This window comes from Ovis aries, chromosome 9 (assembly GCF_016772045.2).
Source record: "Ovis aries strain OAR_USU_Benz2616 breed Rambouillet chromosome 9, ARS-UI_Ramb_v3.0, whole genome shotgun sequence".
Taxonomy (NCBI): domain Eukaryota; kingdom Metazoa; phylum Chordata; class Mammalia; order Artiodactyla; family Bovidae; genus Ovis; species Ovis aries.
Window position 1 is genome coordinate 3909574 of NC_056062.1, and position 21020 is coordinate 3930593.

At 42.1% G+C, this 21020-nt stretch overlaps 1 protein-coding gene across 1 annotated transcript in view; it reads right to left on the reverse strand.

Annotated features, from left to right (window-relative positions):
- COL19A1 (collagen type XIX alpha 1 chain) overlaps nt 1-21020 on the reverse strand; it is a 488172-nt gene that overhangs the window by 30539 nt on the left and 436613 nt on the right. Inside the window, exons 44-48 of the mRNA XM_042253848.2 lie at nt 20944-21006; nt 16152-16187; nt 15996-16040; nt 4538-4708; nt 2721-2787 (exon numbers count right to left, since the gene is read on the reverse strand). Coding sequence (XP_042109782.1) covers nt 2721-2787; nt 4538-4708; nt 15996-16040; nt 16152-16187; nt 20944-21006 — 382 coding nt within the window. The remainder of the gene's footprint in view (nt 1-2720; nt 2788-4537; nt 4709-15995; nt 16041-16151; nt 16188-20943; nt 21007-21020) is intronic.

The following is a 21020-nucleotide window of genomic DNA, read 5'->3' on the forward strand; positions in this document are numbered from 1 at the left end:
TTATTTTTGCTGACTGAATAGAGCATGTATACAAATACACATACAAATTAACACCCCTCATTGTAGATATATTGAAAGAAGAGAACAGGATAATACTTACTAACATGTGTGTGTGAGTGTGGTGTGCTCAGTCATGTCCAGCTCTTTTTGACCTCATGGACTGTAGCTCACCAGGCTCCTCTCTCCAAGGGATTCCCTAGGCAGGAATACTGGAGTGGGTTGCTATTCCCTTCTCCAGGGAATCTTCCTGACACAGGGATTGAACTCAGATTTGCTGGACTGCAGGCAGATTCTTTACTGTCTGAGCCACCAGGAGCTTCCTCTTCTCAAGGTTCAGGGCTATTAAAGATGCACATGTTACATGAGGCCTCAGGTGTTCTGACTTCGGGGCTGTCTTTACAGATGTGCTACCTTCCACCCTCAGAAGGTTGCCCCTGCTTGATTTAATGTTCTGCTGTTGCTTTCTTATAATTCTTAATAATTTTTGAACAATGCACTTGCATTTTCCTTTTGCACTGAATCCTGAAAATTACCTGGTCTTGCCTATGCCTCTATTATTTTTCATTGTTTCCATGACAGCTTGAGATGTCCTTTTGCTTTTCAGATGTTTGAGGGATGCTTGTTGTGGGGGAATGTTTGGATTGCAAAGTTTGGAGCCTATTTCATGATGCTTGATTCCAAAGTCAAAAAAGTAAAGGAGATGCTAATATTTTAAGGGAAATGTTAAAATTACAAGGAGAAAACTCATAACTCAAAAGAAAAAAAAAGAGTGGATAATTGTATTAAAAACTATCAGGTCAGAGCAAGATAAAGATACTTAGTAGAGAGCAAGATGAAATCAGCAGCATGAATTCATGACCTTTGAAAAAACTGTTTTTTTTTTTTTTTTCTATTTTGTCACTGAAGCGACATAAGTCCCTGGGCTACTCTGCTCTCTCTCTATTGCTCACGTGAAATAAGATGATGTCCACTCAAGTGCTGACATTTTGTTCTGTCCTACTAATTTCTGCTTAAAATAATCAGGCTTCCTGGAGAGAGTAACTCCATGCTGGCAGTGAAAGCCTTAAGATGAACTTGGGGTATCTTGCAATCTTACTCCCTGGAAAATTCAACAATGCATTTTTAGCTTAGCAAAGAGGATGCTGTGCAAAAGAAGCAGGAATCATGAACTGATGAGGATTTATTTTCTAAAGACACTTCCCACCTTATTAAGCTCATAGTTGAGGGGAATGATCCTGACTTTTGCAAATCATTTGACAAAATTATGTAATATCCTTGTAAATAAAGAAATGTGGATTAGATTTTAAGACAACTATTTGGATTCAGAGCTTGCTAAAATAGATTAAATAAATGCTTTATGAATGGGCAGGAGGGACTCAATGGTGTTTAGACCTAATCCTTTTAACTCAACATTTCTATCAAAAATTATGACATGCCTATGAAATTTAGAGATGACACAAAGTTATGAGGGTCAGGCAACCTGCCCTACAACGAGACAAGATTCCAAAAGATATTTTCAGGTTGGAACAATGTATGCATGAGTATCACTTAAAGTTGAGTAAAAATAGACAAAAATCACACACTTACATTTAAAAAATGAACACAAAGCATAATGAGAAACATTCAATTTTTTTAAAGTTTCTATAAGGTGGATGGAGGGTTGTTAGCTCAACAGTGTGATATGGATACTTTTTTTTTTTTTTTAAAGGAACACTATCTTAGGCTGCATTATTGAAGTATCTAAATCAGGGGTCAGAAAGCTTTCTTGGAGAAGGGTCACAAAGTAAATATTTGAGGCTTGGCAGGCTACACAGTCCCTGTCATATACTTAACCCTGTTGTCCAGCATGAAAGTGAGCAGAGAAAATACATAAAGAAACGAGTGTGACTACACTCCTATGACACTATTTATGGACACAGATTTGAATTTCTGATCATTTCGCATGTCATGAAATATTATTTTGATTTAAAAAACATTTAGAAATGTATCCTCCTTCCACGGGCTTCCCGGGTGGCACTAGTGATAAAGAACCTGCCTGCTAATGCGGAAGACAAAAGGGACACAGGTTTGATCCCTGGGTTGGGAAGATCGCTGGAGGAGATAATGGCAACCCACTCCAGGGAAATCCCATGGAGAGAGGAGCCTGGCAGGCTATAGTCTATAGGGTCGCAAAGAGTCGGACATGACCGAAGGGACTTAGCATGCAAGCAAACACCTCCTTCCACCTGCCAAAAAGGTAAAAGCAATTCTTAGCTTGTGGCTGTAACAGCAATGAGAGGCAGGTAAACAGGGCTGGTGGCCATGGTTCACTGAGCCTGGTCCAGATCCCTAGACACTGTCCTCTCCCTGGTCACAATACCCCTGGGGAATGAGGGCTGTTTCTCCAGGGCGATGGCCTGGGGGAACCGGACATGCTCCATGGAGGAGAAGATTAAGGAGGGGTGCCGTGGGTGCTCACTCAGAGGGCTGTCATGTGAAGAGAAGGTTCTTTCCCCATGGTGGCTACAGACCAGGAATGAGGAGGGAACTTACAAGGAGGCAAACTTAGCTCCATGTGAGTAAGAAGCTCCTATCTGAGCTGCCCCCATCCTAGGACAGGTCACCTCTCAAGGCAGATGGTGCACAGCATCTTTGGACAAACGTTGCTGGAGAGACTGTCAGCAGCAGAGGGGAGGGAGGTAGCAGGGACAATGCAGAAATGTGTACTCAGCAAATCTCACCTTCAAAAATCCTCAGAACTTCTTGATTAATATACTTCTTTATTTCTTCAAATGAAACCACGTCAGCCTAAAGAAGAGGAAGAAAAGGTCTGTTAATACGGAACCTAGCACAAATGAATAAAGAATAGAAGTAGTGGGTTGGCATGCATGCTGGAAATATCTGTAGAGATTCATTGATCTAGCAAAATAGTTTCGTCCTTTGTAATAATCCCTGGATACTGGTAAAATCAATATTTAACCGATTCTATTATGTGTCTTCAAAGGATGAACACTCTAACTGGGTTGATTCTTTAACATGTTTCATTCATGAGCTAAAGCTTACTGAGTTTTACCCACTTCATGGTCAAGTTTATTTTGCAATTTACACACTGCAACCAAACCTGTATTAAGCAATTTTCTTTTCTTTTTAACATTTTTATTTATTTATTTTTGGCCGTATGCCAAAAACATTTACGGCTCCGTGTGGCCTTTCTCTATTTGTGGCGCTGGGGGACTGCTCCCGAGTTGCAGTGCTCAGGCTTCTCACTGGTAGCTTCTCTCGCTGCAGAGCACGGGCTCCAGGGTAGAGAGGCTTCGGCAGCTGTGCACACGGTCACAAGTGGTGGTGCATGGGTTCGGTTGCTTCGTGGAATGTGGGATCTTCCCGGACCAGGGATTAAAGCAGTGTTTCCTGCATTGGCAGGTGGACCCTTTGATGGATCACTGGAAGTCTGAAACTTTCTTGATACAAAATGCTGTGGAGTCTGGTAAAGGGAAGTAGGCAGATGATGCCACTTGACTTTTTAACCCCTTTACAAATAAATCTACATGAATTTGACCAAGAACCTAACATTCATAATAGCATTTAACATTTATAATAGTAATGTTTTATTTCAGTACCTTGATAGTTTTAAAAGGGGGCTATCATTTTTCACAGTGGTTAAGGCTTCAAAGTATGTTGTTACTCTTCTTTGTATTTGGTGGTTACTATCCAGGGATACATGTGTGGCTTTAAAGACAATATGATGGGTTCACACAGAGTGATAGCTTCTGTAGAACAGAATAGTTCTAATTTCAGAACATTTTATTTTCACTGTTTGAATGAATGCATCCAATACCACATATTGGCACAGCATTGAGAGTTCACTGCATAGGCTTGATTCAAGCAGAGCATAGCAAGAGTGGGTGAAACAGAGTATGGCAGGAATGCCCAGTTCGGCCCAATCTCTGGACTTAGCTATTTATCAGGGGACAGCATGTCCTTCATTCTCTGGCCTCACACTAGGACCGCCCGACTTTCTTCCTGACGAGGACATACTCTGATTCAGTTCCTCTGCAGGACGGCCACCCACCACCTCCTGAGGATGCTTATAAAGACACGGGCCCCCTTAGCCAGATAATCTCTTTGGCCAGTGGGTTTCCACTTCAAAGCACCACTCAGGGCAGATTCTGACAGTCAACAAAATGGAGTTTTAACATAAATAGGTGTGTTTTCTGTGTAGTGTAAGGGGACACCATCGATTGTATTTGAGGGCAAGGCTCTAGAGCCGGTCAGAGCTGGGTCTGTCTGACCCCTAGATCACTGTGACCCTGGAAAGGTCAAAGTTCGGCTTCTGCATTTGTCAACGTGGAAGGAGAGGTCATCTGTCCTCTCAGGTTAGTTGTGAGGATCTAAGGAGGGAATGTTCAGTGAGTATTCAGCGTGGGACCCGGCACATCACTTGAAATAAATAACAAGATTGCTGCACTTGTAGAGGCCAGCTTAGGTTCACTTTATCTGGAAAGGTTTATGACTTGCAGTCCCAGCCAGGAGCTCCAGGAGCTCTCTGCCCACTTACCGGGGAGCCAGGGAGGCCAGGGATGCCTGGGGGGCCCTGGTGCCCAGGGGATCCTGGGGAGCCCTTGTTTCCTGGGGGCCCCACAGGACCAATGGCCCCCTTGATCCCTTGAAGGCCTGGTTTTCCTTGTTCACCTTGTGGGCCTCGGTCTCCTGGGATTCCCTGATCACCCTGTTAAGGGAAAAAATGAGTTAGAATGATCTCTTCTAGAACCATGTTAGCAAAGGTTCTGGATTCATACTGGCATGTGTTAGCTGTGGAGCCTTTGGAAAGTGGATTAAACTCCCTGCACCCTGCTTCCTCTCCCTAAAGGGGGGCTACTAGCAGTATCCACCGAATAGATGATGCTGAGAAGTAACTTTACTCACTAGGGTGCCTAAAGCGGCACTGGCACGCAGAAAGCACTAGCTCAAAGTCAGTGATGAGCTTACTAGCACCCGGTGTCAGCCCAGAGTGATGACATTTCTGAAAGTCTACAGTGGCGCTGCCACTTCAGGCCTTGGTCTCCTTTGTGATGACAGAGGAAGAGGGCTGAGAAGATTTCATCACTGAAAGCTTTCATTTTTTTTTTTTTCTTTTTCGTTTTCTGAATGTTGAGCTTTAAGCCAACTTTTTTTTTTTTTAGTTTTTTATTTTTTAAATTTTAAAATCTTTAATTCTTACATGCATTCCCAAACATGAACCCCCCTCCCACCTCCCTCCCCATAACATCTCTCTGGGTCATCCCCATGCACCAGCCCCAAGCATGCTGTATCCTGCATCAGACATAGACTGGCGATTCGATTCTTACATGATAGTATACATGTTAGAATGCCATTCTCCCAAATCATCCCACCCTCTCCCTCTCCCTCTGAGTCCAAAAGTCCGATATACACATCTGTTTCTTTTTTGCTGTCTTGCATACAGGGTCGTCATTGCCATCTTTCTAAATTCCATATATATGTGTTAGTATACTGTATTGGTGTTTTTCTTTCTGGCTTACTTCACTCTGGATAATCGGCTCCAGTTTCATCCATCTCATCAGAGCTGATTCAAATGAATTCTTTTTAACGGCTGAGTAATACTCCATTGTGTATATGTACCACAGCTTTCTTACCCATTCATCTGCTGATGGACATCTAGGTTGTTTCCATGTCCTGGCTATTATAAACAGTGCTGCGATGAACATTGGGGTACATGTGTCTCTTTCAATTCTGGTTTCCTCAGTGTGTATGCCCAGCAGTGGGATTGCTGGGTCATAAGGCAGCTCTATTTGTAATTTTTTAAGGAATCTCCACACTGTTCTCCATAGTGGCTGTACTAGTTTGCATTCCCACCAACAGTGTAGGAGGGTTCCCTTTTCTCCGCACCCTCTCCAGCATTTATTGCTTGCAGATTTTTGGATTGCAGCCATTCTGACTGGTGTGAAGTGGTACCTCATTGTGGTTTTGATTTGCATTTCTCTAATAATGAGTGATGTTGAGCATCTTTTCATGTGTTTGTTAGCCATCCGTACGTCTTCTTTGGAGAAATGTCTATTTAGTTCTTTGGCCCATTTTTTGATTGGGTCGTTTATTTTTCTGGAATTGAGCTGCATAAGTTGCTTGTTTATTTTTGAGATTAGTTGTTTGTCAGTTGCTTCATTTGCTATTATTTTCTCCCATTCAGAAGGCTGTCTTTTCACCTTGCTTATATTTTCCTTTGTTGTGCAGAAGCTTTTAATTTTAATTAGATCCCATTTGTTTATTTTTGCTTTTATTTCCAGTATTCTGGGAGGTGGATCATAGAGGATCCTGCTGTGATTTATGTCTGAGAGTGTTTTGCCTATGTTCTCCTCTAGGAGTTTTATAGTTTCTGGTCTTACATTTAGATCTTTCATCCATTTTGAGTTTATTTTTGTGTGCGGTGTTAGAAAGTGATCTAGATTCATTCTTTTACAAGTGGTTGACCAGTTTTCCCAGCACCACTTGTTAAAGAGATTGTCTTTACTCCATTGTATATTCTTGCCTCCTTTGTCAAAGATAAGGTGTCCATATGTGTGTGGATTTATCTCTGGGCTTTCTATTTTGTTCCATTGATCTATATGTCTGTCTTTGTGCCGGTACCATACTGTTTTGATGACTGTGGCTTTGTAGTAGAGCCTGAAGTCAGGCAAGTTGATTCCTCCAGTTCCATTCTTCTTTCTCAAGATTGCTTTGGCAATTCGAGGTTTTTTGTATTTCCATACAAATCTTGAAATTATTTGTTCTAGTTCTGTGAAAAATATGGCTGGTAGCTTGATAGGGATTGCATTGAATTTGTAAATTGCTTTGGGTAGTATACTCATTTTCACTATATTGATTCTTCTGATCCATGAAGATGGTATATTTCTCCATCTATTAGTGTCCTCTTTGATTTCTTTCATCAGTGTTTTATAGTTTTCTATATATAGGTCTTTAGTTTCTTTAGGTAGATATATTCCTAAGTATTTTATTCTTTTCGTTGCAATGGTGAATGGAATTGTTTCCTTAATTTCTTTTTCTACTTTCTCATTATTTGTGTATAGGAATGCAAGGGATTTCTGTGTGTTGATTTTATATCCTGCAACTTTACTATATTCATTGATGAGCTCTAGTAATTTTCTGGTGGAGTCTTTAGGGTTTTCCATGTAGCGGATCATGTCATCTGCAAACAGTGAGAGTTTTACTTCTTCTTTTCCAATTTGGATTCCTTTTATTTCTTTTTCTGCTCTGATTGCTGTGGCCAAACTTCCAGAACTATGTTGAATAGTAGTGGTGAAAGTGGACACCCTTGTCTTGTTCCTGACTTTAGGGGAAATGCTTTCAATTTTTCCCCATTGAGGATAATGTTTGCTGTGGGTTTGTCATAGATAGCTTTTATTCTGTTGAGGTATGTTCCTTCTATTCCTGCTTTCTGGAGAGTTTTTATTATAAATGGATGTTGAATTTTGTCAAAGGCCTTCTCTGCATCTATTGAGATAATCATATGGTTTTTATTTTTCAATTTGTTAATGTGGTGAATTACATTGATTGATTTGCGGATATTGAAGAATCCTTGCATCCCTGGGATAAAGCCCACTTGGTCATGGTGTATGATCTTTTTAATGCGTTGTTGGATTCTGATTGCTAGAATTTTGTTGAGGATTTTTGCATGTATGTTCATTAGTGATATTGGCCTGTAGTTTTCTTTTTTTGTGACGTCTTTGTCAGGTTTTGGTATTAGGGTGATGGTGGCCTCATAGAATGAGTTTGGAAGTTAACCTTCCTCTGCAATTTTCTGGAAGAGTTTGAGTACGATAGGTGTTAGCTCTTCTCTAAATTTTTGGTAGAATTCAGCTGTGAAGCCTTCTGGACCTGGGCTTTTGTTTGCTGGAAGATTTCTGATTACAGTTTCAATTTCCGTGCTTGTGATGGGTCTGTTAAGATTTTCTATTTCTTCCTGGTTCAGTTTTGGAAAGTTGTACTTTTCTAAGAATTTTTCCATTTCTTCCATGTTGTCCATTTTATTGGCATACACCTGCTGATAGTAGTCTCATGATCCTTTGTATTTCTGTGTTGTCTGTTGTGATCTCTCCATTTTCATTTCTAATTTTATTAATTTGATTTTTCTCTCTTTGCTTCTTGATGAGTCTGGCTAATGGTTTGTCAATTTTATTTATCCTTTCAAAGAACCAGCTTTTGGCTTTGTTGATTTTTGCTATGGTCTCTTTTGTTTCTTTTGCATTTATTTCTGCCCTAATTTTTAAGATTTCTTTCCTTCTACTAACTCTGGGGTTCTCCAATTCTTCCTTTTCTAGTTGCTTTAGTTGTAGAGTTAGGTTATTTATTTGACTTTTTTCTTGTTTCTTGAGGTATGCCTGTATTGCTATGAACTTTCCTCTTAGCACTGCTTTTATAGTGTCCCACAGGTTTTGGGTTGTTGTGTTTTCATTTTCATTAGTTTCTATGCATATTTTGATTTCTTTTTGATTTCTTCTGTGATTTGTTGGTTATTCAGGAGTGTGTTGTTCAACCTCCATATGTTGGAATTTTTAATAGTTTTTCTCCTGTAATTGAGATCTAATCTTAATGCATTATGGTCCGAAAAGATGCTTGGAATGATTTCGATTTTTTGAATTTATCAAGTTTAGATTTATGTCCCAGGATGTGATCTATCCTGGAGAAGGTTCCATGAGCACTTGAAAAAAGGTGAAATTCATTGTTTTGGGGTGAAATGTCCTATAGATATCAATTAGGTCTAACTGATCTAATGTATCATTTAAAGTTTGCGTTTCTTTGTTAACTTTCTGTTTAGTTGATCTGTCCATAGGTGTTAGTGGGGTACTGAAGTCTCCCACTATTGTTGTGTTATTGTTGATTTCCCCTTTCATACTTGTTAGCATTTGTCTTACATATTGCGGTGCTCCTATATTGGGTGCATATATATTTATAATTGTTATATCTTCTTCTTGGATTGATCCTTTGATCATTATGTAGTGGCATTCTTTGTCTCTTTTCACAGCCTTTGTTTTAAAATCTATTTTATCGGATATGAGTATTGCCACTCCTGCTTTCTTTTGGTCTCTATTTGCGTGGTATATCTTTTCCAGCCCTTCACTTTCAGTCTCTATGTGTCCCTTGTTTTGAGGTGAGTCTCTTGTAAGCAGCATATAGAGGGGTCTTGTTTTTGTATCCATTCAGCCAGTCTTTGCCTTTTGGTTGGGGCGTTCAACCCATTTACGTTTAAGGTAATTATTGATAAGTATGATCCCATTACCATTTACTTTATTGTTTTGGGTTCGGGTTTATACACCCTTTCGTGTTTCCTGTCTAGAGAATATCCTTTAGAATTTGTTGGAGAGCTGGTTTGGTGGTGCTGAATTCTCTCAGCTTTTGCTTGTCTGTAAAGCTTTTGATTGCTCCTTCCTATTTGAATGAGATCCTTGCTGGGTACAGTAATCTGGGCTGTAGGTTATTGTCTTTCATCACTTTAAGTATGTCTTGCCATTCCCTCCTGGCCTGAAGAGTTTCTATTGACAGATCAGCTGTTATCCTTATGGGAATCCCCTTGTGTGTTATTTGTTGTTTTTCCCTTGCTGCTTTTAATATTTGTTCTTTGTGTTTGATCTTTGTTAATTTGATTAATATGTGTCTTGGGGTGTTTCGCCTTGGGTTTATCCTATTTGGAACTCTCTGTGTTTCTTGGACTTGGGTGATTATTTCCTTCCCCACTTTAGGGAAGTTTTCAACTATTATCTCCTCAAGGATTTTCTCATGATCTTTCTTTCTGTCTTCTTCTTCTGGGACTCCTATAATTCGAATGTTGGAGCGTTTCATATTGTCCTGGAGGTCTCTGAGATTGTCCTTGTTTCTTTTAATTCGTTTTTCTTGTTTCCTCTCTGATTCATTTATTTCTACCATTCTATCTTCTACTTCACTAACCCTATCTTCTGCCTCCATTATTCTACTATTTGTTGCCTCCAGAGTGTTTCTGATCTCATTTATTGCGTTATTCATTATATTTTGACTCTTTTTTATTTCTTCTAGGTCCTTGTTAAACCTTTCTTGCATCTTCTCAATCCTTGTCTCTAGGCTATTTATCTGTGAGTCCATTTTTATTTCAAGATTTTGGATTATTTTCACTATCAATATTCGGAACTCCTTCTCAGGTAGATTCCCTACTTCTTCCTCTTTGGTTTGGTGGGCAACTCTCCTGTTCCTTTACCTGCTGAGTATTCCTCTGTCTCTTCATCTTGGTTATATCGCTGCGTTTGGGGTGGCCTTTTTATATTCTGGTAATTTGTGGAGTTCTCTTTATTATGGAGCTTCCTCACTGTGGGTGGGGTTCTATCAGTGGCTTGTCAAGGTTTCCTGGTTTGGGAGGCTTGTGTTGGAGTTCTGGTGGGTGGAGCTAGGTTTCTTCTCTCTGGAGTGCAGTGGAGTGACCAGTAATGGGTTATGAGACATCAAAGGTTTTGGAATAATTTTGAGCTGCCTGTATATTGAAGCTCAGGGGAGTGTTCCTGTGTTGCTGGAGAATTTGAGTGGTATGTCTTGTTTTGGAACTTGTTGGCCCTTGGGTGGAGCTTGGTTTCGGTGTAGGTATGAAGGCATTTGATGAGCTCCTGTTGCTTAATGTTCCCTGAATTCAAGAGTTCTCTAATGTTTTTAGGCTTTGGATTTAAGCCTCCTGCTTCTGGTTTTCAGTTTTATTTTTACAGTAGCCTCTAGACTTCTCCATCTATACAGCACCGATGATAAAACATCTAGGTTAAAGATGAAAAGTTTCTCCACATTGAGGGACACTCAGAGGTTCACTGAGTTACAAGGAGAAGAGAAGATGGAGGGGGTAGTTAGAGGTAACTGGAATGAGATGCGGTGAGATCAAGAGAGGAGAGAGCAAGCTAGCCAGTAGTCACTTCCTTATGTGCGCTCTATAGTCTGGACCACGCAGAGGTATTTACAGAGTTATACGGGGAAGAGGAGAGGGAGGAAGTAGACAGAGGTGGCCAGGAGGATAAGAGAGAGGAATGAGAAGGAGAGAGACAAATCCTGCCAGTATCCAGTTCCTTAGGTGTTCTCCACCATCTGGAACACGCAGAGATTCACAGAGTTGGATAGAGAAGAGATGGGGGAGAAAAGAGACAGAGGCCACCTGGTGGAGAAAAGGAGAGTCCAAAGGAGGAGAGAGTGGTCAAGCCAGTAATCTCGCTCTCAGGTAAACTTGGGTAGTGAAGTTTGGGTTTTTAAATGTACAAAATTGACAACAAAAACCTAAGAGCAAAGATTAAAAATCTGTTTTTGAAGACAATGGTCTGCTTTTCTGGTTGCCTGATGTCCTCTGCCAGCCTACAGAAGTTGTTTTGTGGAGTTTGCTCGGCGTTGAAATGTTCTTTTGAGGAATTTGTGAGGGAGAAAGTGGTCTTCCTGTCCTATTCCTCCGCCATCTTTACAGTTCCCTGAAAGCTTTCATTTGGAAAAGCTTCAGGATGCTCAAAATCTCTCCTAAATCAAGAACTTTATTCTTTTTGTGCTTTCTCTTGTATGTTTGGTCTTTGTTAGTTTCTGTGGGTTTTTTCCTGCACTCATGTTTTGCCCATGTGTGCACTTGTCTGTGTGTGTGTACATGTGTGAGTGTATTCTATGTCCTAAAGGGACATGACTGAGGAAGGTGAGAAAAAGCCTTTGGGAATGTTCAAAGCAGGTGACTGGGGTGGAAGGTCATTACTGAGATCATTTATTCAATAATGTAAATGAACTATAAAAAAATCATTGAATGAGATGCCATAATGAATTAGATGTGCTTGAATCTGAGAAGTTTCTTTAATTCTGACTTTTTCTTGCAAGGTGTTTACTACCATATAAGTTTGTGTGTGAGAGTATGAAAGAGGGAGAGAGAGAGAGATGGAATATAAATGAATGAATATGTATTTATGTTGGCAGATATTTCAGTTTCCATATTTCAAATATTAGTCCCACAGCTCCAGGAGGTGATGATCACACTGAATATGAGAGATTGGTGCATTGACCTGCCCTGTATTTTACTGTGTTATTCTTCTATTTGTGAGTCTTCTGCAAAAGTACAAACCCTATTTTTCCTGATTTAAAAAATAATGAAATGAATGAATAGTTACTGAGATATATCTGATACTAAATGAAGAGATATAGAAAGAAGCCATGTACAAAGAAGAAAAGCATTTGAACCTAATTTAAATTCTACTGCCTTAGTTATAAAAATATGTCTCATACAAGTATATCAACCCGGGTCACATTTGGAAATATATCTGAGATGACTAAGACAAAATAAAAAGAAAAGAAAAGAAACAGAAGAACTACTAGCACACCTTGAGTAGGTGCAAAATAAACACAATTAGAATTATTTATAATTTAGGTACAAGTGAGAAAGTAGGGAAAACCACTAGACCATTCAGGTATGATCTAAATCAAATCCCTTATGATTATACAGTGGAAGTGAGAAATAGGTTTAAGGGACTAGATCTGACAGATAGAGTGCCTGATGAACTATGAAATGAGGTTCGTGACACTGTACAGGAGACAGGGATTAAGACCATCCCCATGGAAAAGAATGCAAAAGAGCAAAATGGCTGTCTGGGGAGGACTTACAAATAGCTGTGAAAAGAGGAGAAGTGAAAAGCAAAGGAAAAAATGAAAGATATAAGCATCTGAATGCAGAGTTCCAAAGAATAGCAAGAAGAGATAAGAAAGCCTTCCTCAGTGATCAATGCAAAGAAATAGAGGAAAACAACAGAATGGGAAAGACTAGAGATCTCTTCAAGAAAATCAGAGATACCACGGAAACATTTCATGCAAAGATGGGCTCAATAAAGGACAGAAATGGTCTGGACCTAACAGAAGCAGAAGATATTAAGGAGAGGTGGCAAGAATACACAGAAGAACTGTACAAAAAAGATTTTCATGACCAAGATAATCACAATGGTGTGATCACTCATCTAGAGCCAGACATTCTGGAATGTGAAGTCAAGTGGGCCTTAGAAAGCATCACTATGAACAAAGCTAGAGGAAGTGATGGAATTCCAGTTGAGCTATTTCAAATCATGAAAGATGATGCTGTGAAAGTGCTGCACTCAATATGCCAGCAAATTTGGAAAACTCAGCAGTGGCCACAGGACTGGAAAAGCTCAGTTTTCATTCCAATCCCAAAGAAAGGCAATGCCAAAGAATGCTCAAACTATCGCACAGATTCACTCATCTCACAAGCTAGTAAAGTAATGCTCAAAATTCTCCAAGCCAGGCTTCAGCAATACATGAACCGTGAACTTCCAGATATTCAAGCTGGTTTTAGAAAAGGCAGAGGAACCAGAGATCAAATTGCCAACATCTGCTGGATCATTGAAAGAGCAAGAGAGTTCCAGAAAAACATCTATTTCTGCTTTCTTGACTATGCCAAAGCCTTTGACTGTGTGGATCACAATAAACTGTGGAAAATTCTGAAAGAGATGGGAATGCCAGACCACCTGACCTGCCTCTTGAGAAACCTATATGCAAGTCAGGAAGCCACAGTTAGAACTGGACATGGAACAACAGACTGGTTCCAAATAGGAAAAGGTGTACATCAAGGCTGTATATTGTCACCCTGACCCTGCTTATTTAACTTTTATGCAGAGTACATCATGAGAAATGCTGGGCTGGAAGAAGCACAAGCTGGAATCAAGACTGACGGGAGAAATATCAAGAACCTCAGATATGCAGATGACACCACCCTTATGGCAGAAAGTGAAGAGGAAATAAAAAGCCTCTTGATGAAAGTGAAAGAGGAGAGTGAAAAATTTGGCTTAAAGCTCAACATTCAGAAAACGAGGATCATGGCATCTGGTCCCATCACTTCATGGGAAATAGATGGGAAAGAGTGGAAACAGTGCCAGACTTTATTTTGGGGGGGCTCCAAAATCACTGCAGACGGTGATTGCAGCCATGAAATTAAAAGACGCTTACTCCTTGGAAGGAGGATTATGACCAACCTAGATAGCATATTTAAAAGCAGAGACATTACTTTGCCAACAAAGGTCCATCTAGTCATGGCTATGGTTTTTCCAGTAGTCATGTATGGATGTGAGAGTTGGACTGTGAAGAAAGCTGAGCGCCAAAGAATTGATGCTTTTGAACTGTGGTGTTGGAGAAGACTCTTGAGAGTCCCTTGGACTACAAGGAGATCCAACCAGTCCATTCTAAAGGAGATTAGTCCTGGGTGTTCTTTGGAAGGAATGATGCTAAAGCTGAAACTCCAGGACTTTGGCCACCTCATGGGAAGAGTTGACTCATTGGAAAAAGACTCTGATGCTGGGAGGGATTGGGGCAGGAGGAGAGGGGATGACAGAGGATGAGATGGCTGGATGGCATCACCAACTCGATGGATGTGAGTTTGAGTGAACTCCAGGAGTTGGTGATGGACAGGGAGGCCTGGCATGGTGCGATTCATGGGGTCGCAAAGAGTCGGACATGACTGAGCGACTGAACTGACTGATGTTTAGTATAGTAAGTTCATTATGAAAACTAGAAAGAACCTAAATATCCCAGAAAAAGGGGCAAGGCATTTTCTAAATACCTTGGAAAAGGTATATTCAAATACTGGAATAACATACAGCCACTAAAAGTCCATGTGGATCTAGGTTTACTGACATGGAAAGATGGTCATCATATGTTAGGTGAAAAAAGTAATTTACCAAACAGTGTGAATGTATTTTTTAAAAAAGTATGTGCTCACTTGCATCAACGCGTTAAGCAAATGTGTACATTACCTTATGTATAACAGTGAGATGGAAATAGGTCCAAAATATCGATAGTGCTTATCTATGTGCAGTGACATAAGGTAGACTTTCTTCTTTTTCTTTATGGTTTCTCTATTTTTGTATTTCCTTCAGTTATCATAGATTATTTGTGCGGTGCTGGTGGTGGTTCAATAATCAAGTCATGTCTGACTCTTTGTGATCCCATGGAACCCTTGTGACCCCATGTGACCTGCCATGCTCCTCTGTCCATGGGATTTCCCAGGCAGGAATATTGGAGTGAGTTGCCATTTCCTTCTCCAAGGGGTCTTCCCAACCCAGGAATCAAACCGGGGTCTCCTACTTTGCAGGCAGATTATTTACCACTGCGCCACCAGGGAAGCCAGATTATTTGTGTAATGATAAGTAAAATAGACACCAGTACATAAGAACATGCCCCCCCCCCCCAACACACATGCACACAAGCCCTCACTAGAACCCCTAAATAACAATGCTCAAGGAATCTGTGGCTGAGTAATAAATCCAATTCTAGTAGAAAATGTTTAGGTTTCTTTGAGAAAATAATGGGAAGTTGCAATGCTGATATCAACAACCAAAACGACACTAAATGCACACACCCACCAGAACTGGCATTACTAGTAGCTCTGTGTGTCTTTCTCTACCTCTGACCCCAGCCCCTTACTCAACCAAGTATTATTCCCCCAGACTGGGGCGGGGGTGGTCTCAACAACACCTCTGCTCCCTGGGAGGCATGTGAAAATGCAAGGTGACAGTTCTGCAGTGAGGCTGATGGTACAGCATCTAGTGGGTGGGGCCAGGCATGCTGCTAAACATCTTAACAAAGCGCGGGATGGGCACCTACGACAAAGAATTATTGCCCCCAACCATCAACAATGCTGAGGTGGAGAAACCCTACTCTAGGCGAAAAGCACATGGGTGATGGTTACAGTGGGTCATGTATCTGACACAGGAGGCTCATAGGAGCTTTCCAAACTGGGATCACAAACCAGACATAGTTGTGAATAAAGGCCAAGCAGGTAGGTGTATCTGCCGTATTGCCTACTGCTGGGTCCTTGAATGGCCCTGTTTTATGCCTGGCAGAGATGTCAGTTCATGTACACCCTAAGGCTTTTCATATCAAGAGATTTTTAGTGGGCCTAAAAATATCACAGTGTAATTCAAATGATGGGGCAGTTGTGGAGATGGACTTAACAGTCATAGTAGGAACGTACATACCCGTTCTCCCTTGGGGCCTCTCTCTCCAGGCTTACCCATGATGCCCTGAAAAACAGACATCAGCACTAAAATCACTGCATGCCAAGATTCCTCATCAATCTACTCCACCAGGAATTCTGGCAGGTGATCTGGAAGTAGTTTTGTATTAGAACATACCTGAACACCTGGTAATCCATCTTTTCCATTTATTCCCTGTAAAGACAAATAGTGGTCAGTATTTCTGATTCTGCATTAACAGAAATAATTAAATGCAACAAAAGGGTACAGTTTCAAGGACTGTATCACATCTCCACTGAGATTTGGGTGAGGCAGTGTGGTGAAATAGAAAATAAAATCGACAGAATTAGCCCCAAGTTCAAATTCTGACTCTATAACTTACAAGTTCCATTTACTTCAGGCAATTTATTTAACCTTAATAGCATTAGCTTCTCCACTCACAAAGCGAGGATAAATAATGGCCTTAAAACTAGGGATTTAGGAAAATAACAGAAAAGGCCTAGCTCACTATAAACAGTCACCAGGGTTGTTTTCCTCCCTTATTCCATTAGGTTCATTCTGAGAAATAAGAAGTCTTCCCGTGGTGCTGGGTAGCCAGTATATGATATTCACTCTTCACTTTCAACAATTTTCCTACCAAAGAGAGTCATTCTCAATAAACGGCCTCTGTTGTTGCTTGAGAAATTTCATAACATGGCTAGAGCGTGATCCTGCTATGAAATAAACTGTCAGCCAGAGACAACTGCTATTTTTTAGTTGGAAAATAGGAAAGGACAGTGAGAAATCTGTAATTGTGCTTTCTGAGAGTATTAAATACTGGTTTCTACTTATTAAACTGGAAGCTTCTCAATCTCTACAAGGCAGTTCCATAGTTGGTAATAAAGCCTCATCCTGCTTGCAGATTTGTGAGCCCAGGAGAAGCCCCGGCTGATAGGTATAAGGAGGGAAAGCACTCAGGGTCACATCAGATACTGAGAGCCCCACAGCAGGTTTGTCTCTGAGATTTGATTTGAAGAGGGAGACCAAGGTGAGGAAGTGATTTCTCAGCAGCAGGTAGGTGCATGGACTCCCTCCTCTGCAAAGCCTGGGAGACTTTCGCTGGGCTGGGATGGAGTCTACAAGGTGGCTCTCCCGACAAGCAGTGTTTTCACTGCTGTAATCACACTGGATTGGGAACCCAGCCCAGTCCCCCAACCTCCCTGAACATCCTGGGAATTACCTAGAGCACTTTAACTAAGACCATGTTGCCGGAAGCATCGAGTTCTAAGGATTTATGCCATCCAGAAACAAGCAAAAGATAAAGCTGGTTAAGGAGAGGATGTGAAAGAAACAACCATATCATTTGAATAAGAGAAGATAAACCTGGTGTAAAAGTGTAATTCATGTTTTTGGTAACAATACAAGAAAATGAACAAACTTATAGATAATTTTTTGTCTTTTATAATTCATGAGTGACAGTCACATCTGCTCTCTTTTCTCCGCTACTGCTGCTTCATTGCTTCAGTCGTGGCCAACTCTGTGTGACCCTATGGACTGTAGCCCACCAGGCTCCTCTGTCCATGGGATTCTCCAGGCAAGAACACTGGAGTGGGTTGTCATGCCCTCCTCCAGGGGATCTTCCCAACCCAGGGATCAAACCCGGCTCTTCTGCTTTGCAGGCACATTCTTTATCACTGAGCCATCAGGGAAGCCCATCTCTTTCGTCTAGGAAGATGTTATTAACTTGTTCTTTATCACCAGTTGGGGGCGGGGAAGGTCCCAGTTTCAGAAATTTTTACAAAAACCTCAACGGATTTACCTTTCTCCCTCTCATTTCACTTATCTGAAAGACCCCTACTCTTCTTTCTAACTCAGGTGTCCATCTCCCACATGCCTGCCTCTAAACAGTGGCCTGAGGCTGCAGAGGAAGGGGGCCCTTGCTCAGGTGTTCTGGCCTGCACCTGTGGCAGCAGCCCCCAAGCAACCCCTCAGTATTTCTCGACTTGGCTCCTTCTTCCCAAAAGCACCTGTACTTATTTTCCTGTCTCATGAGACCTCAAGCGTTACCAGCATTACCAGCCCGTTCCTCATGGTCAGTGATGACTTGCATCCTTCACGGAGAACATAGCAGTAGGGGACCCACTCACTGTTCTGCCTCCAGCCCCACCTATCTGTGCTCATGAGAACTCTGACTTCTGCTCCTCGCTCCTCTTAAGAAGGAGGTTCTACCCTGTTCCTTGTGAAGACCAGTTTCTACTTGTGAGTCTTCTCTCCTGACTCAGAGCCACATTCTCTTGTATCGTCCACTTTCAACAGAGTCATTCTTTTTTTATATTTGTGGCTTAGCTGGTAAAGAAGCCGCCTGCAATGCGGGAGACCTGGGTTCGACCACTGGGTTGAGAAGATCCCCTGGAGAAGGGAAAGGCTACCCACTCCAGTATTCTGGCCTGGAGAAGTCCATGGACTGTATAGTCCACGGGGTCGCAAAGGGCTGGACACGACTGGGAGATTTTCACTTTCCATTCTTTTATGAATGGGTCTCTGCTGCTGTGTGTGGATGTTCACTGGTAGCAGTGCACAGGCATCTCATTGCAGTGGCTTCTACTGCTTCAGAGCATGGGCCCAAGGCATGTGGGCTCAATAGTTGTGGCCCACAGCGTGGGCTCAGTAGACGTGGTGCATGGGCTTAGTTGCTCTGCGGCACGTGGAATCTTCCCAGATCAAGGATGGAAGCCGTGTCTCCTGCATTGGCAGGCAGATTCTTCACCACTAGACCACCAGGAAAGTTCTCAAGCAGGTCATCCTTATCACGATACCACCATGCTGTACTCTCTCCCCCATTTCCAAACCCAGCGGAGAATTTTAAGCTCCCTTGATACTCTTCCATGCGGTTTCCTCTCCATTCTCTTAAACACTTGGCTTCCTCCACATACAGAAACTCTCCTTCGCCTGGCCTTCTTCACCTCTTACTGGCTGCCCCTTCTCAGTCCTTCGGCTAGAGCCTCTCCTAACAGCTCTGTTCTCTTCCCAGTTCACAGTGACCTCATTTCATCCAGGCTCAGGTTGAAAGACCCAAATCAGTCTCTGCAGTCCTGGCCTTTCCATTAATTCCAGAAGAATATATCCACCACTTACTTGACATTTCCACTTGGCAGTCTACTAGTGCTTCAAGATGAACATTTTACAGCAGACAACTCCTGGTTTTTCCCTCCAAATTCATCCATCTCCCGTCTTTCCTGTCTTACCAAATGTACCGCACTGACCAGGTTGCTCAGACTCCAAACCACAGCTTTGCTGTATCTCTTTCTCACATACTACATCTGGTCCATCAGCAAGTACTGATGGCTCTGCCTTCAAGACACATCATGGCAATGCTTCTTCAAGGCTCTTTCTGCTTCTACCCTGCTCCCTATGGTCGGCTCTCCAGGCATAGTCCTTGAAATGCAGTCCAGTCATTTCCTTACCTGCTACAAATGCTCCAGTGGGTCTCCATCAGACTTCAAATGAAACCCAAACTCCAACCCTGACTCAGAAGTTCCTCGCAGTCCGGCCACTGCCTGTCTCTCCCTCTGTGTCTTTCCTGCTCTCCTTCAGCTCACCTCACTCTTGACTTTGTGCCTTCTGCCCTTCCTTCAACACAGAAGGTTCTGCTAGCCATTCTTTTTTCTTGAAACAATGTCCCCTGTCCCCACCGCTGCTGTCTACCTGACCTCCCCACGGCTTGAGCTCTCCTATCATACAGGGTTTGCTCCAATGCTGGATGCTGTTTGACTGCCCTATTGAAATGCTACTCTAGGGCTTCACCCTGATTAGATCATCTTCTACCTGAATCATGTATGTTTGTTTCTGGTTCATATCCCTACATTAGAATATAAATCCAAGGAGCTACAAGCACCCAGAACAGTGCCTGGCATGTCCTAGGTGCTCAAGAAGCATTCACTGACTGAATAAATTGCTTTTTGCATAACTCCCTGGGAATGTGATGGCATCTGAGAGTGCCTTACAGGGGCTGGGCTGGGGAGTTGGCAAAAGGCAGGGGAGAGGAGGTAGAGATTGAGACTAATGTTAACGGATTGTCTTCCATGGCAGGCACTGGACATCGCACCATGTCATGTGACCTCAGTGACTTACAAACCCTTGGAGTTATATTGCAAACCCAGATTTCCCTGACTCTAAACTGCATATACTTCCTGTTTTTTCACGTTGTTTCTCTGGGGAGATGGTGACCAGGGGATGCCCCAACCCTGAGGTTTCACAGGGACCGATCAGCCCCCTGAATTCTGTGCTGTTTGGTCACCTTCAGCCCCCATCTCCTAACAGCAGCCCAGTCCCACCCAGTCCATGGCAGAGGGAGCTGGGACTTCTATAAAGAGCACCCTGTTTATTCCTCTATACACCCCTCCCTCAGGGCCCAGCACACCCTTAGCACCTAGCAGGGATGAGCGGAGTATATGTTGACTTGAACTGAATTAATCAGAATGACTATTACAATGTCACATCAATATTATATCTCAGTAGCCAAGAGCTCCTTTAGGACATGAGTGGGTGAGTGTTTGGCAGTAATTAACGAAGGTGTGAGAACAAGTCCACAGATAAAGGAGAGTACCTGAAGACAGAGCCTCTTTCTACTGTAGCTCCACACACAGGTGTTAAATCTGCGAGTCTGCATATTTCAGGAAATGACAGGCCATTTCATTTTTCACTCCGCTGAGAACATTAGACCTAAGAAATAATGAGTCTAATTTCCTGACACTTAAAATAAAAGGCCTCACTGTTCCCGTGGTGATTTAAGACATACTCACAGGGATCTGGGCCACCAGGGAGAACCACACCCCAAGAAGCCATCAGCAGAACTGCTTTCACTTCCTCAGAAACTCTGTATTCAAATCTCACTTTCTGAGGTGACAAGTAAAGAGGCAGTGCTCAGAACTTTTCTTAAACAAGCAAATTTTAAACAATGAAAAAGACTTACAGGCTTTCCTGAGGGTCCTTCTGGTCCAGGGAAACCTACGTCTCCAACAGGGCCTCTCTCCCCCTGTAGACATGTCC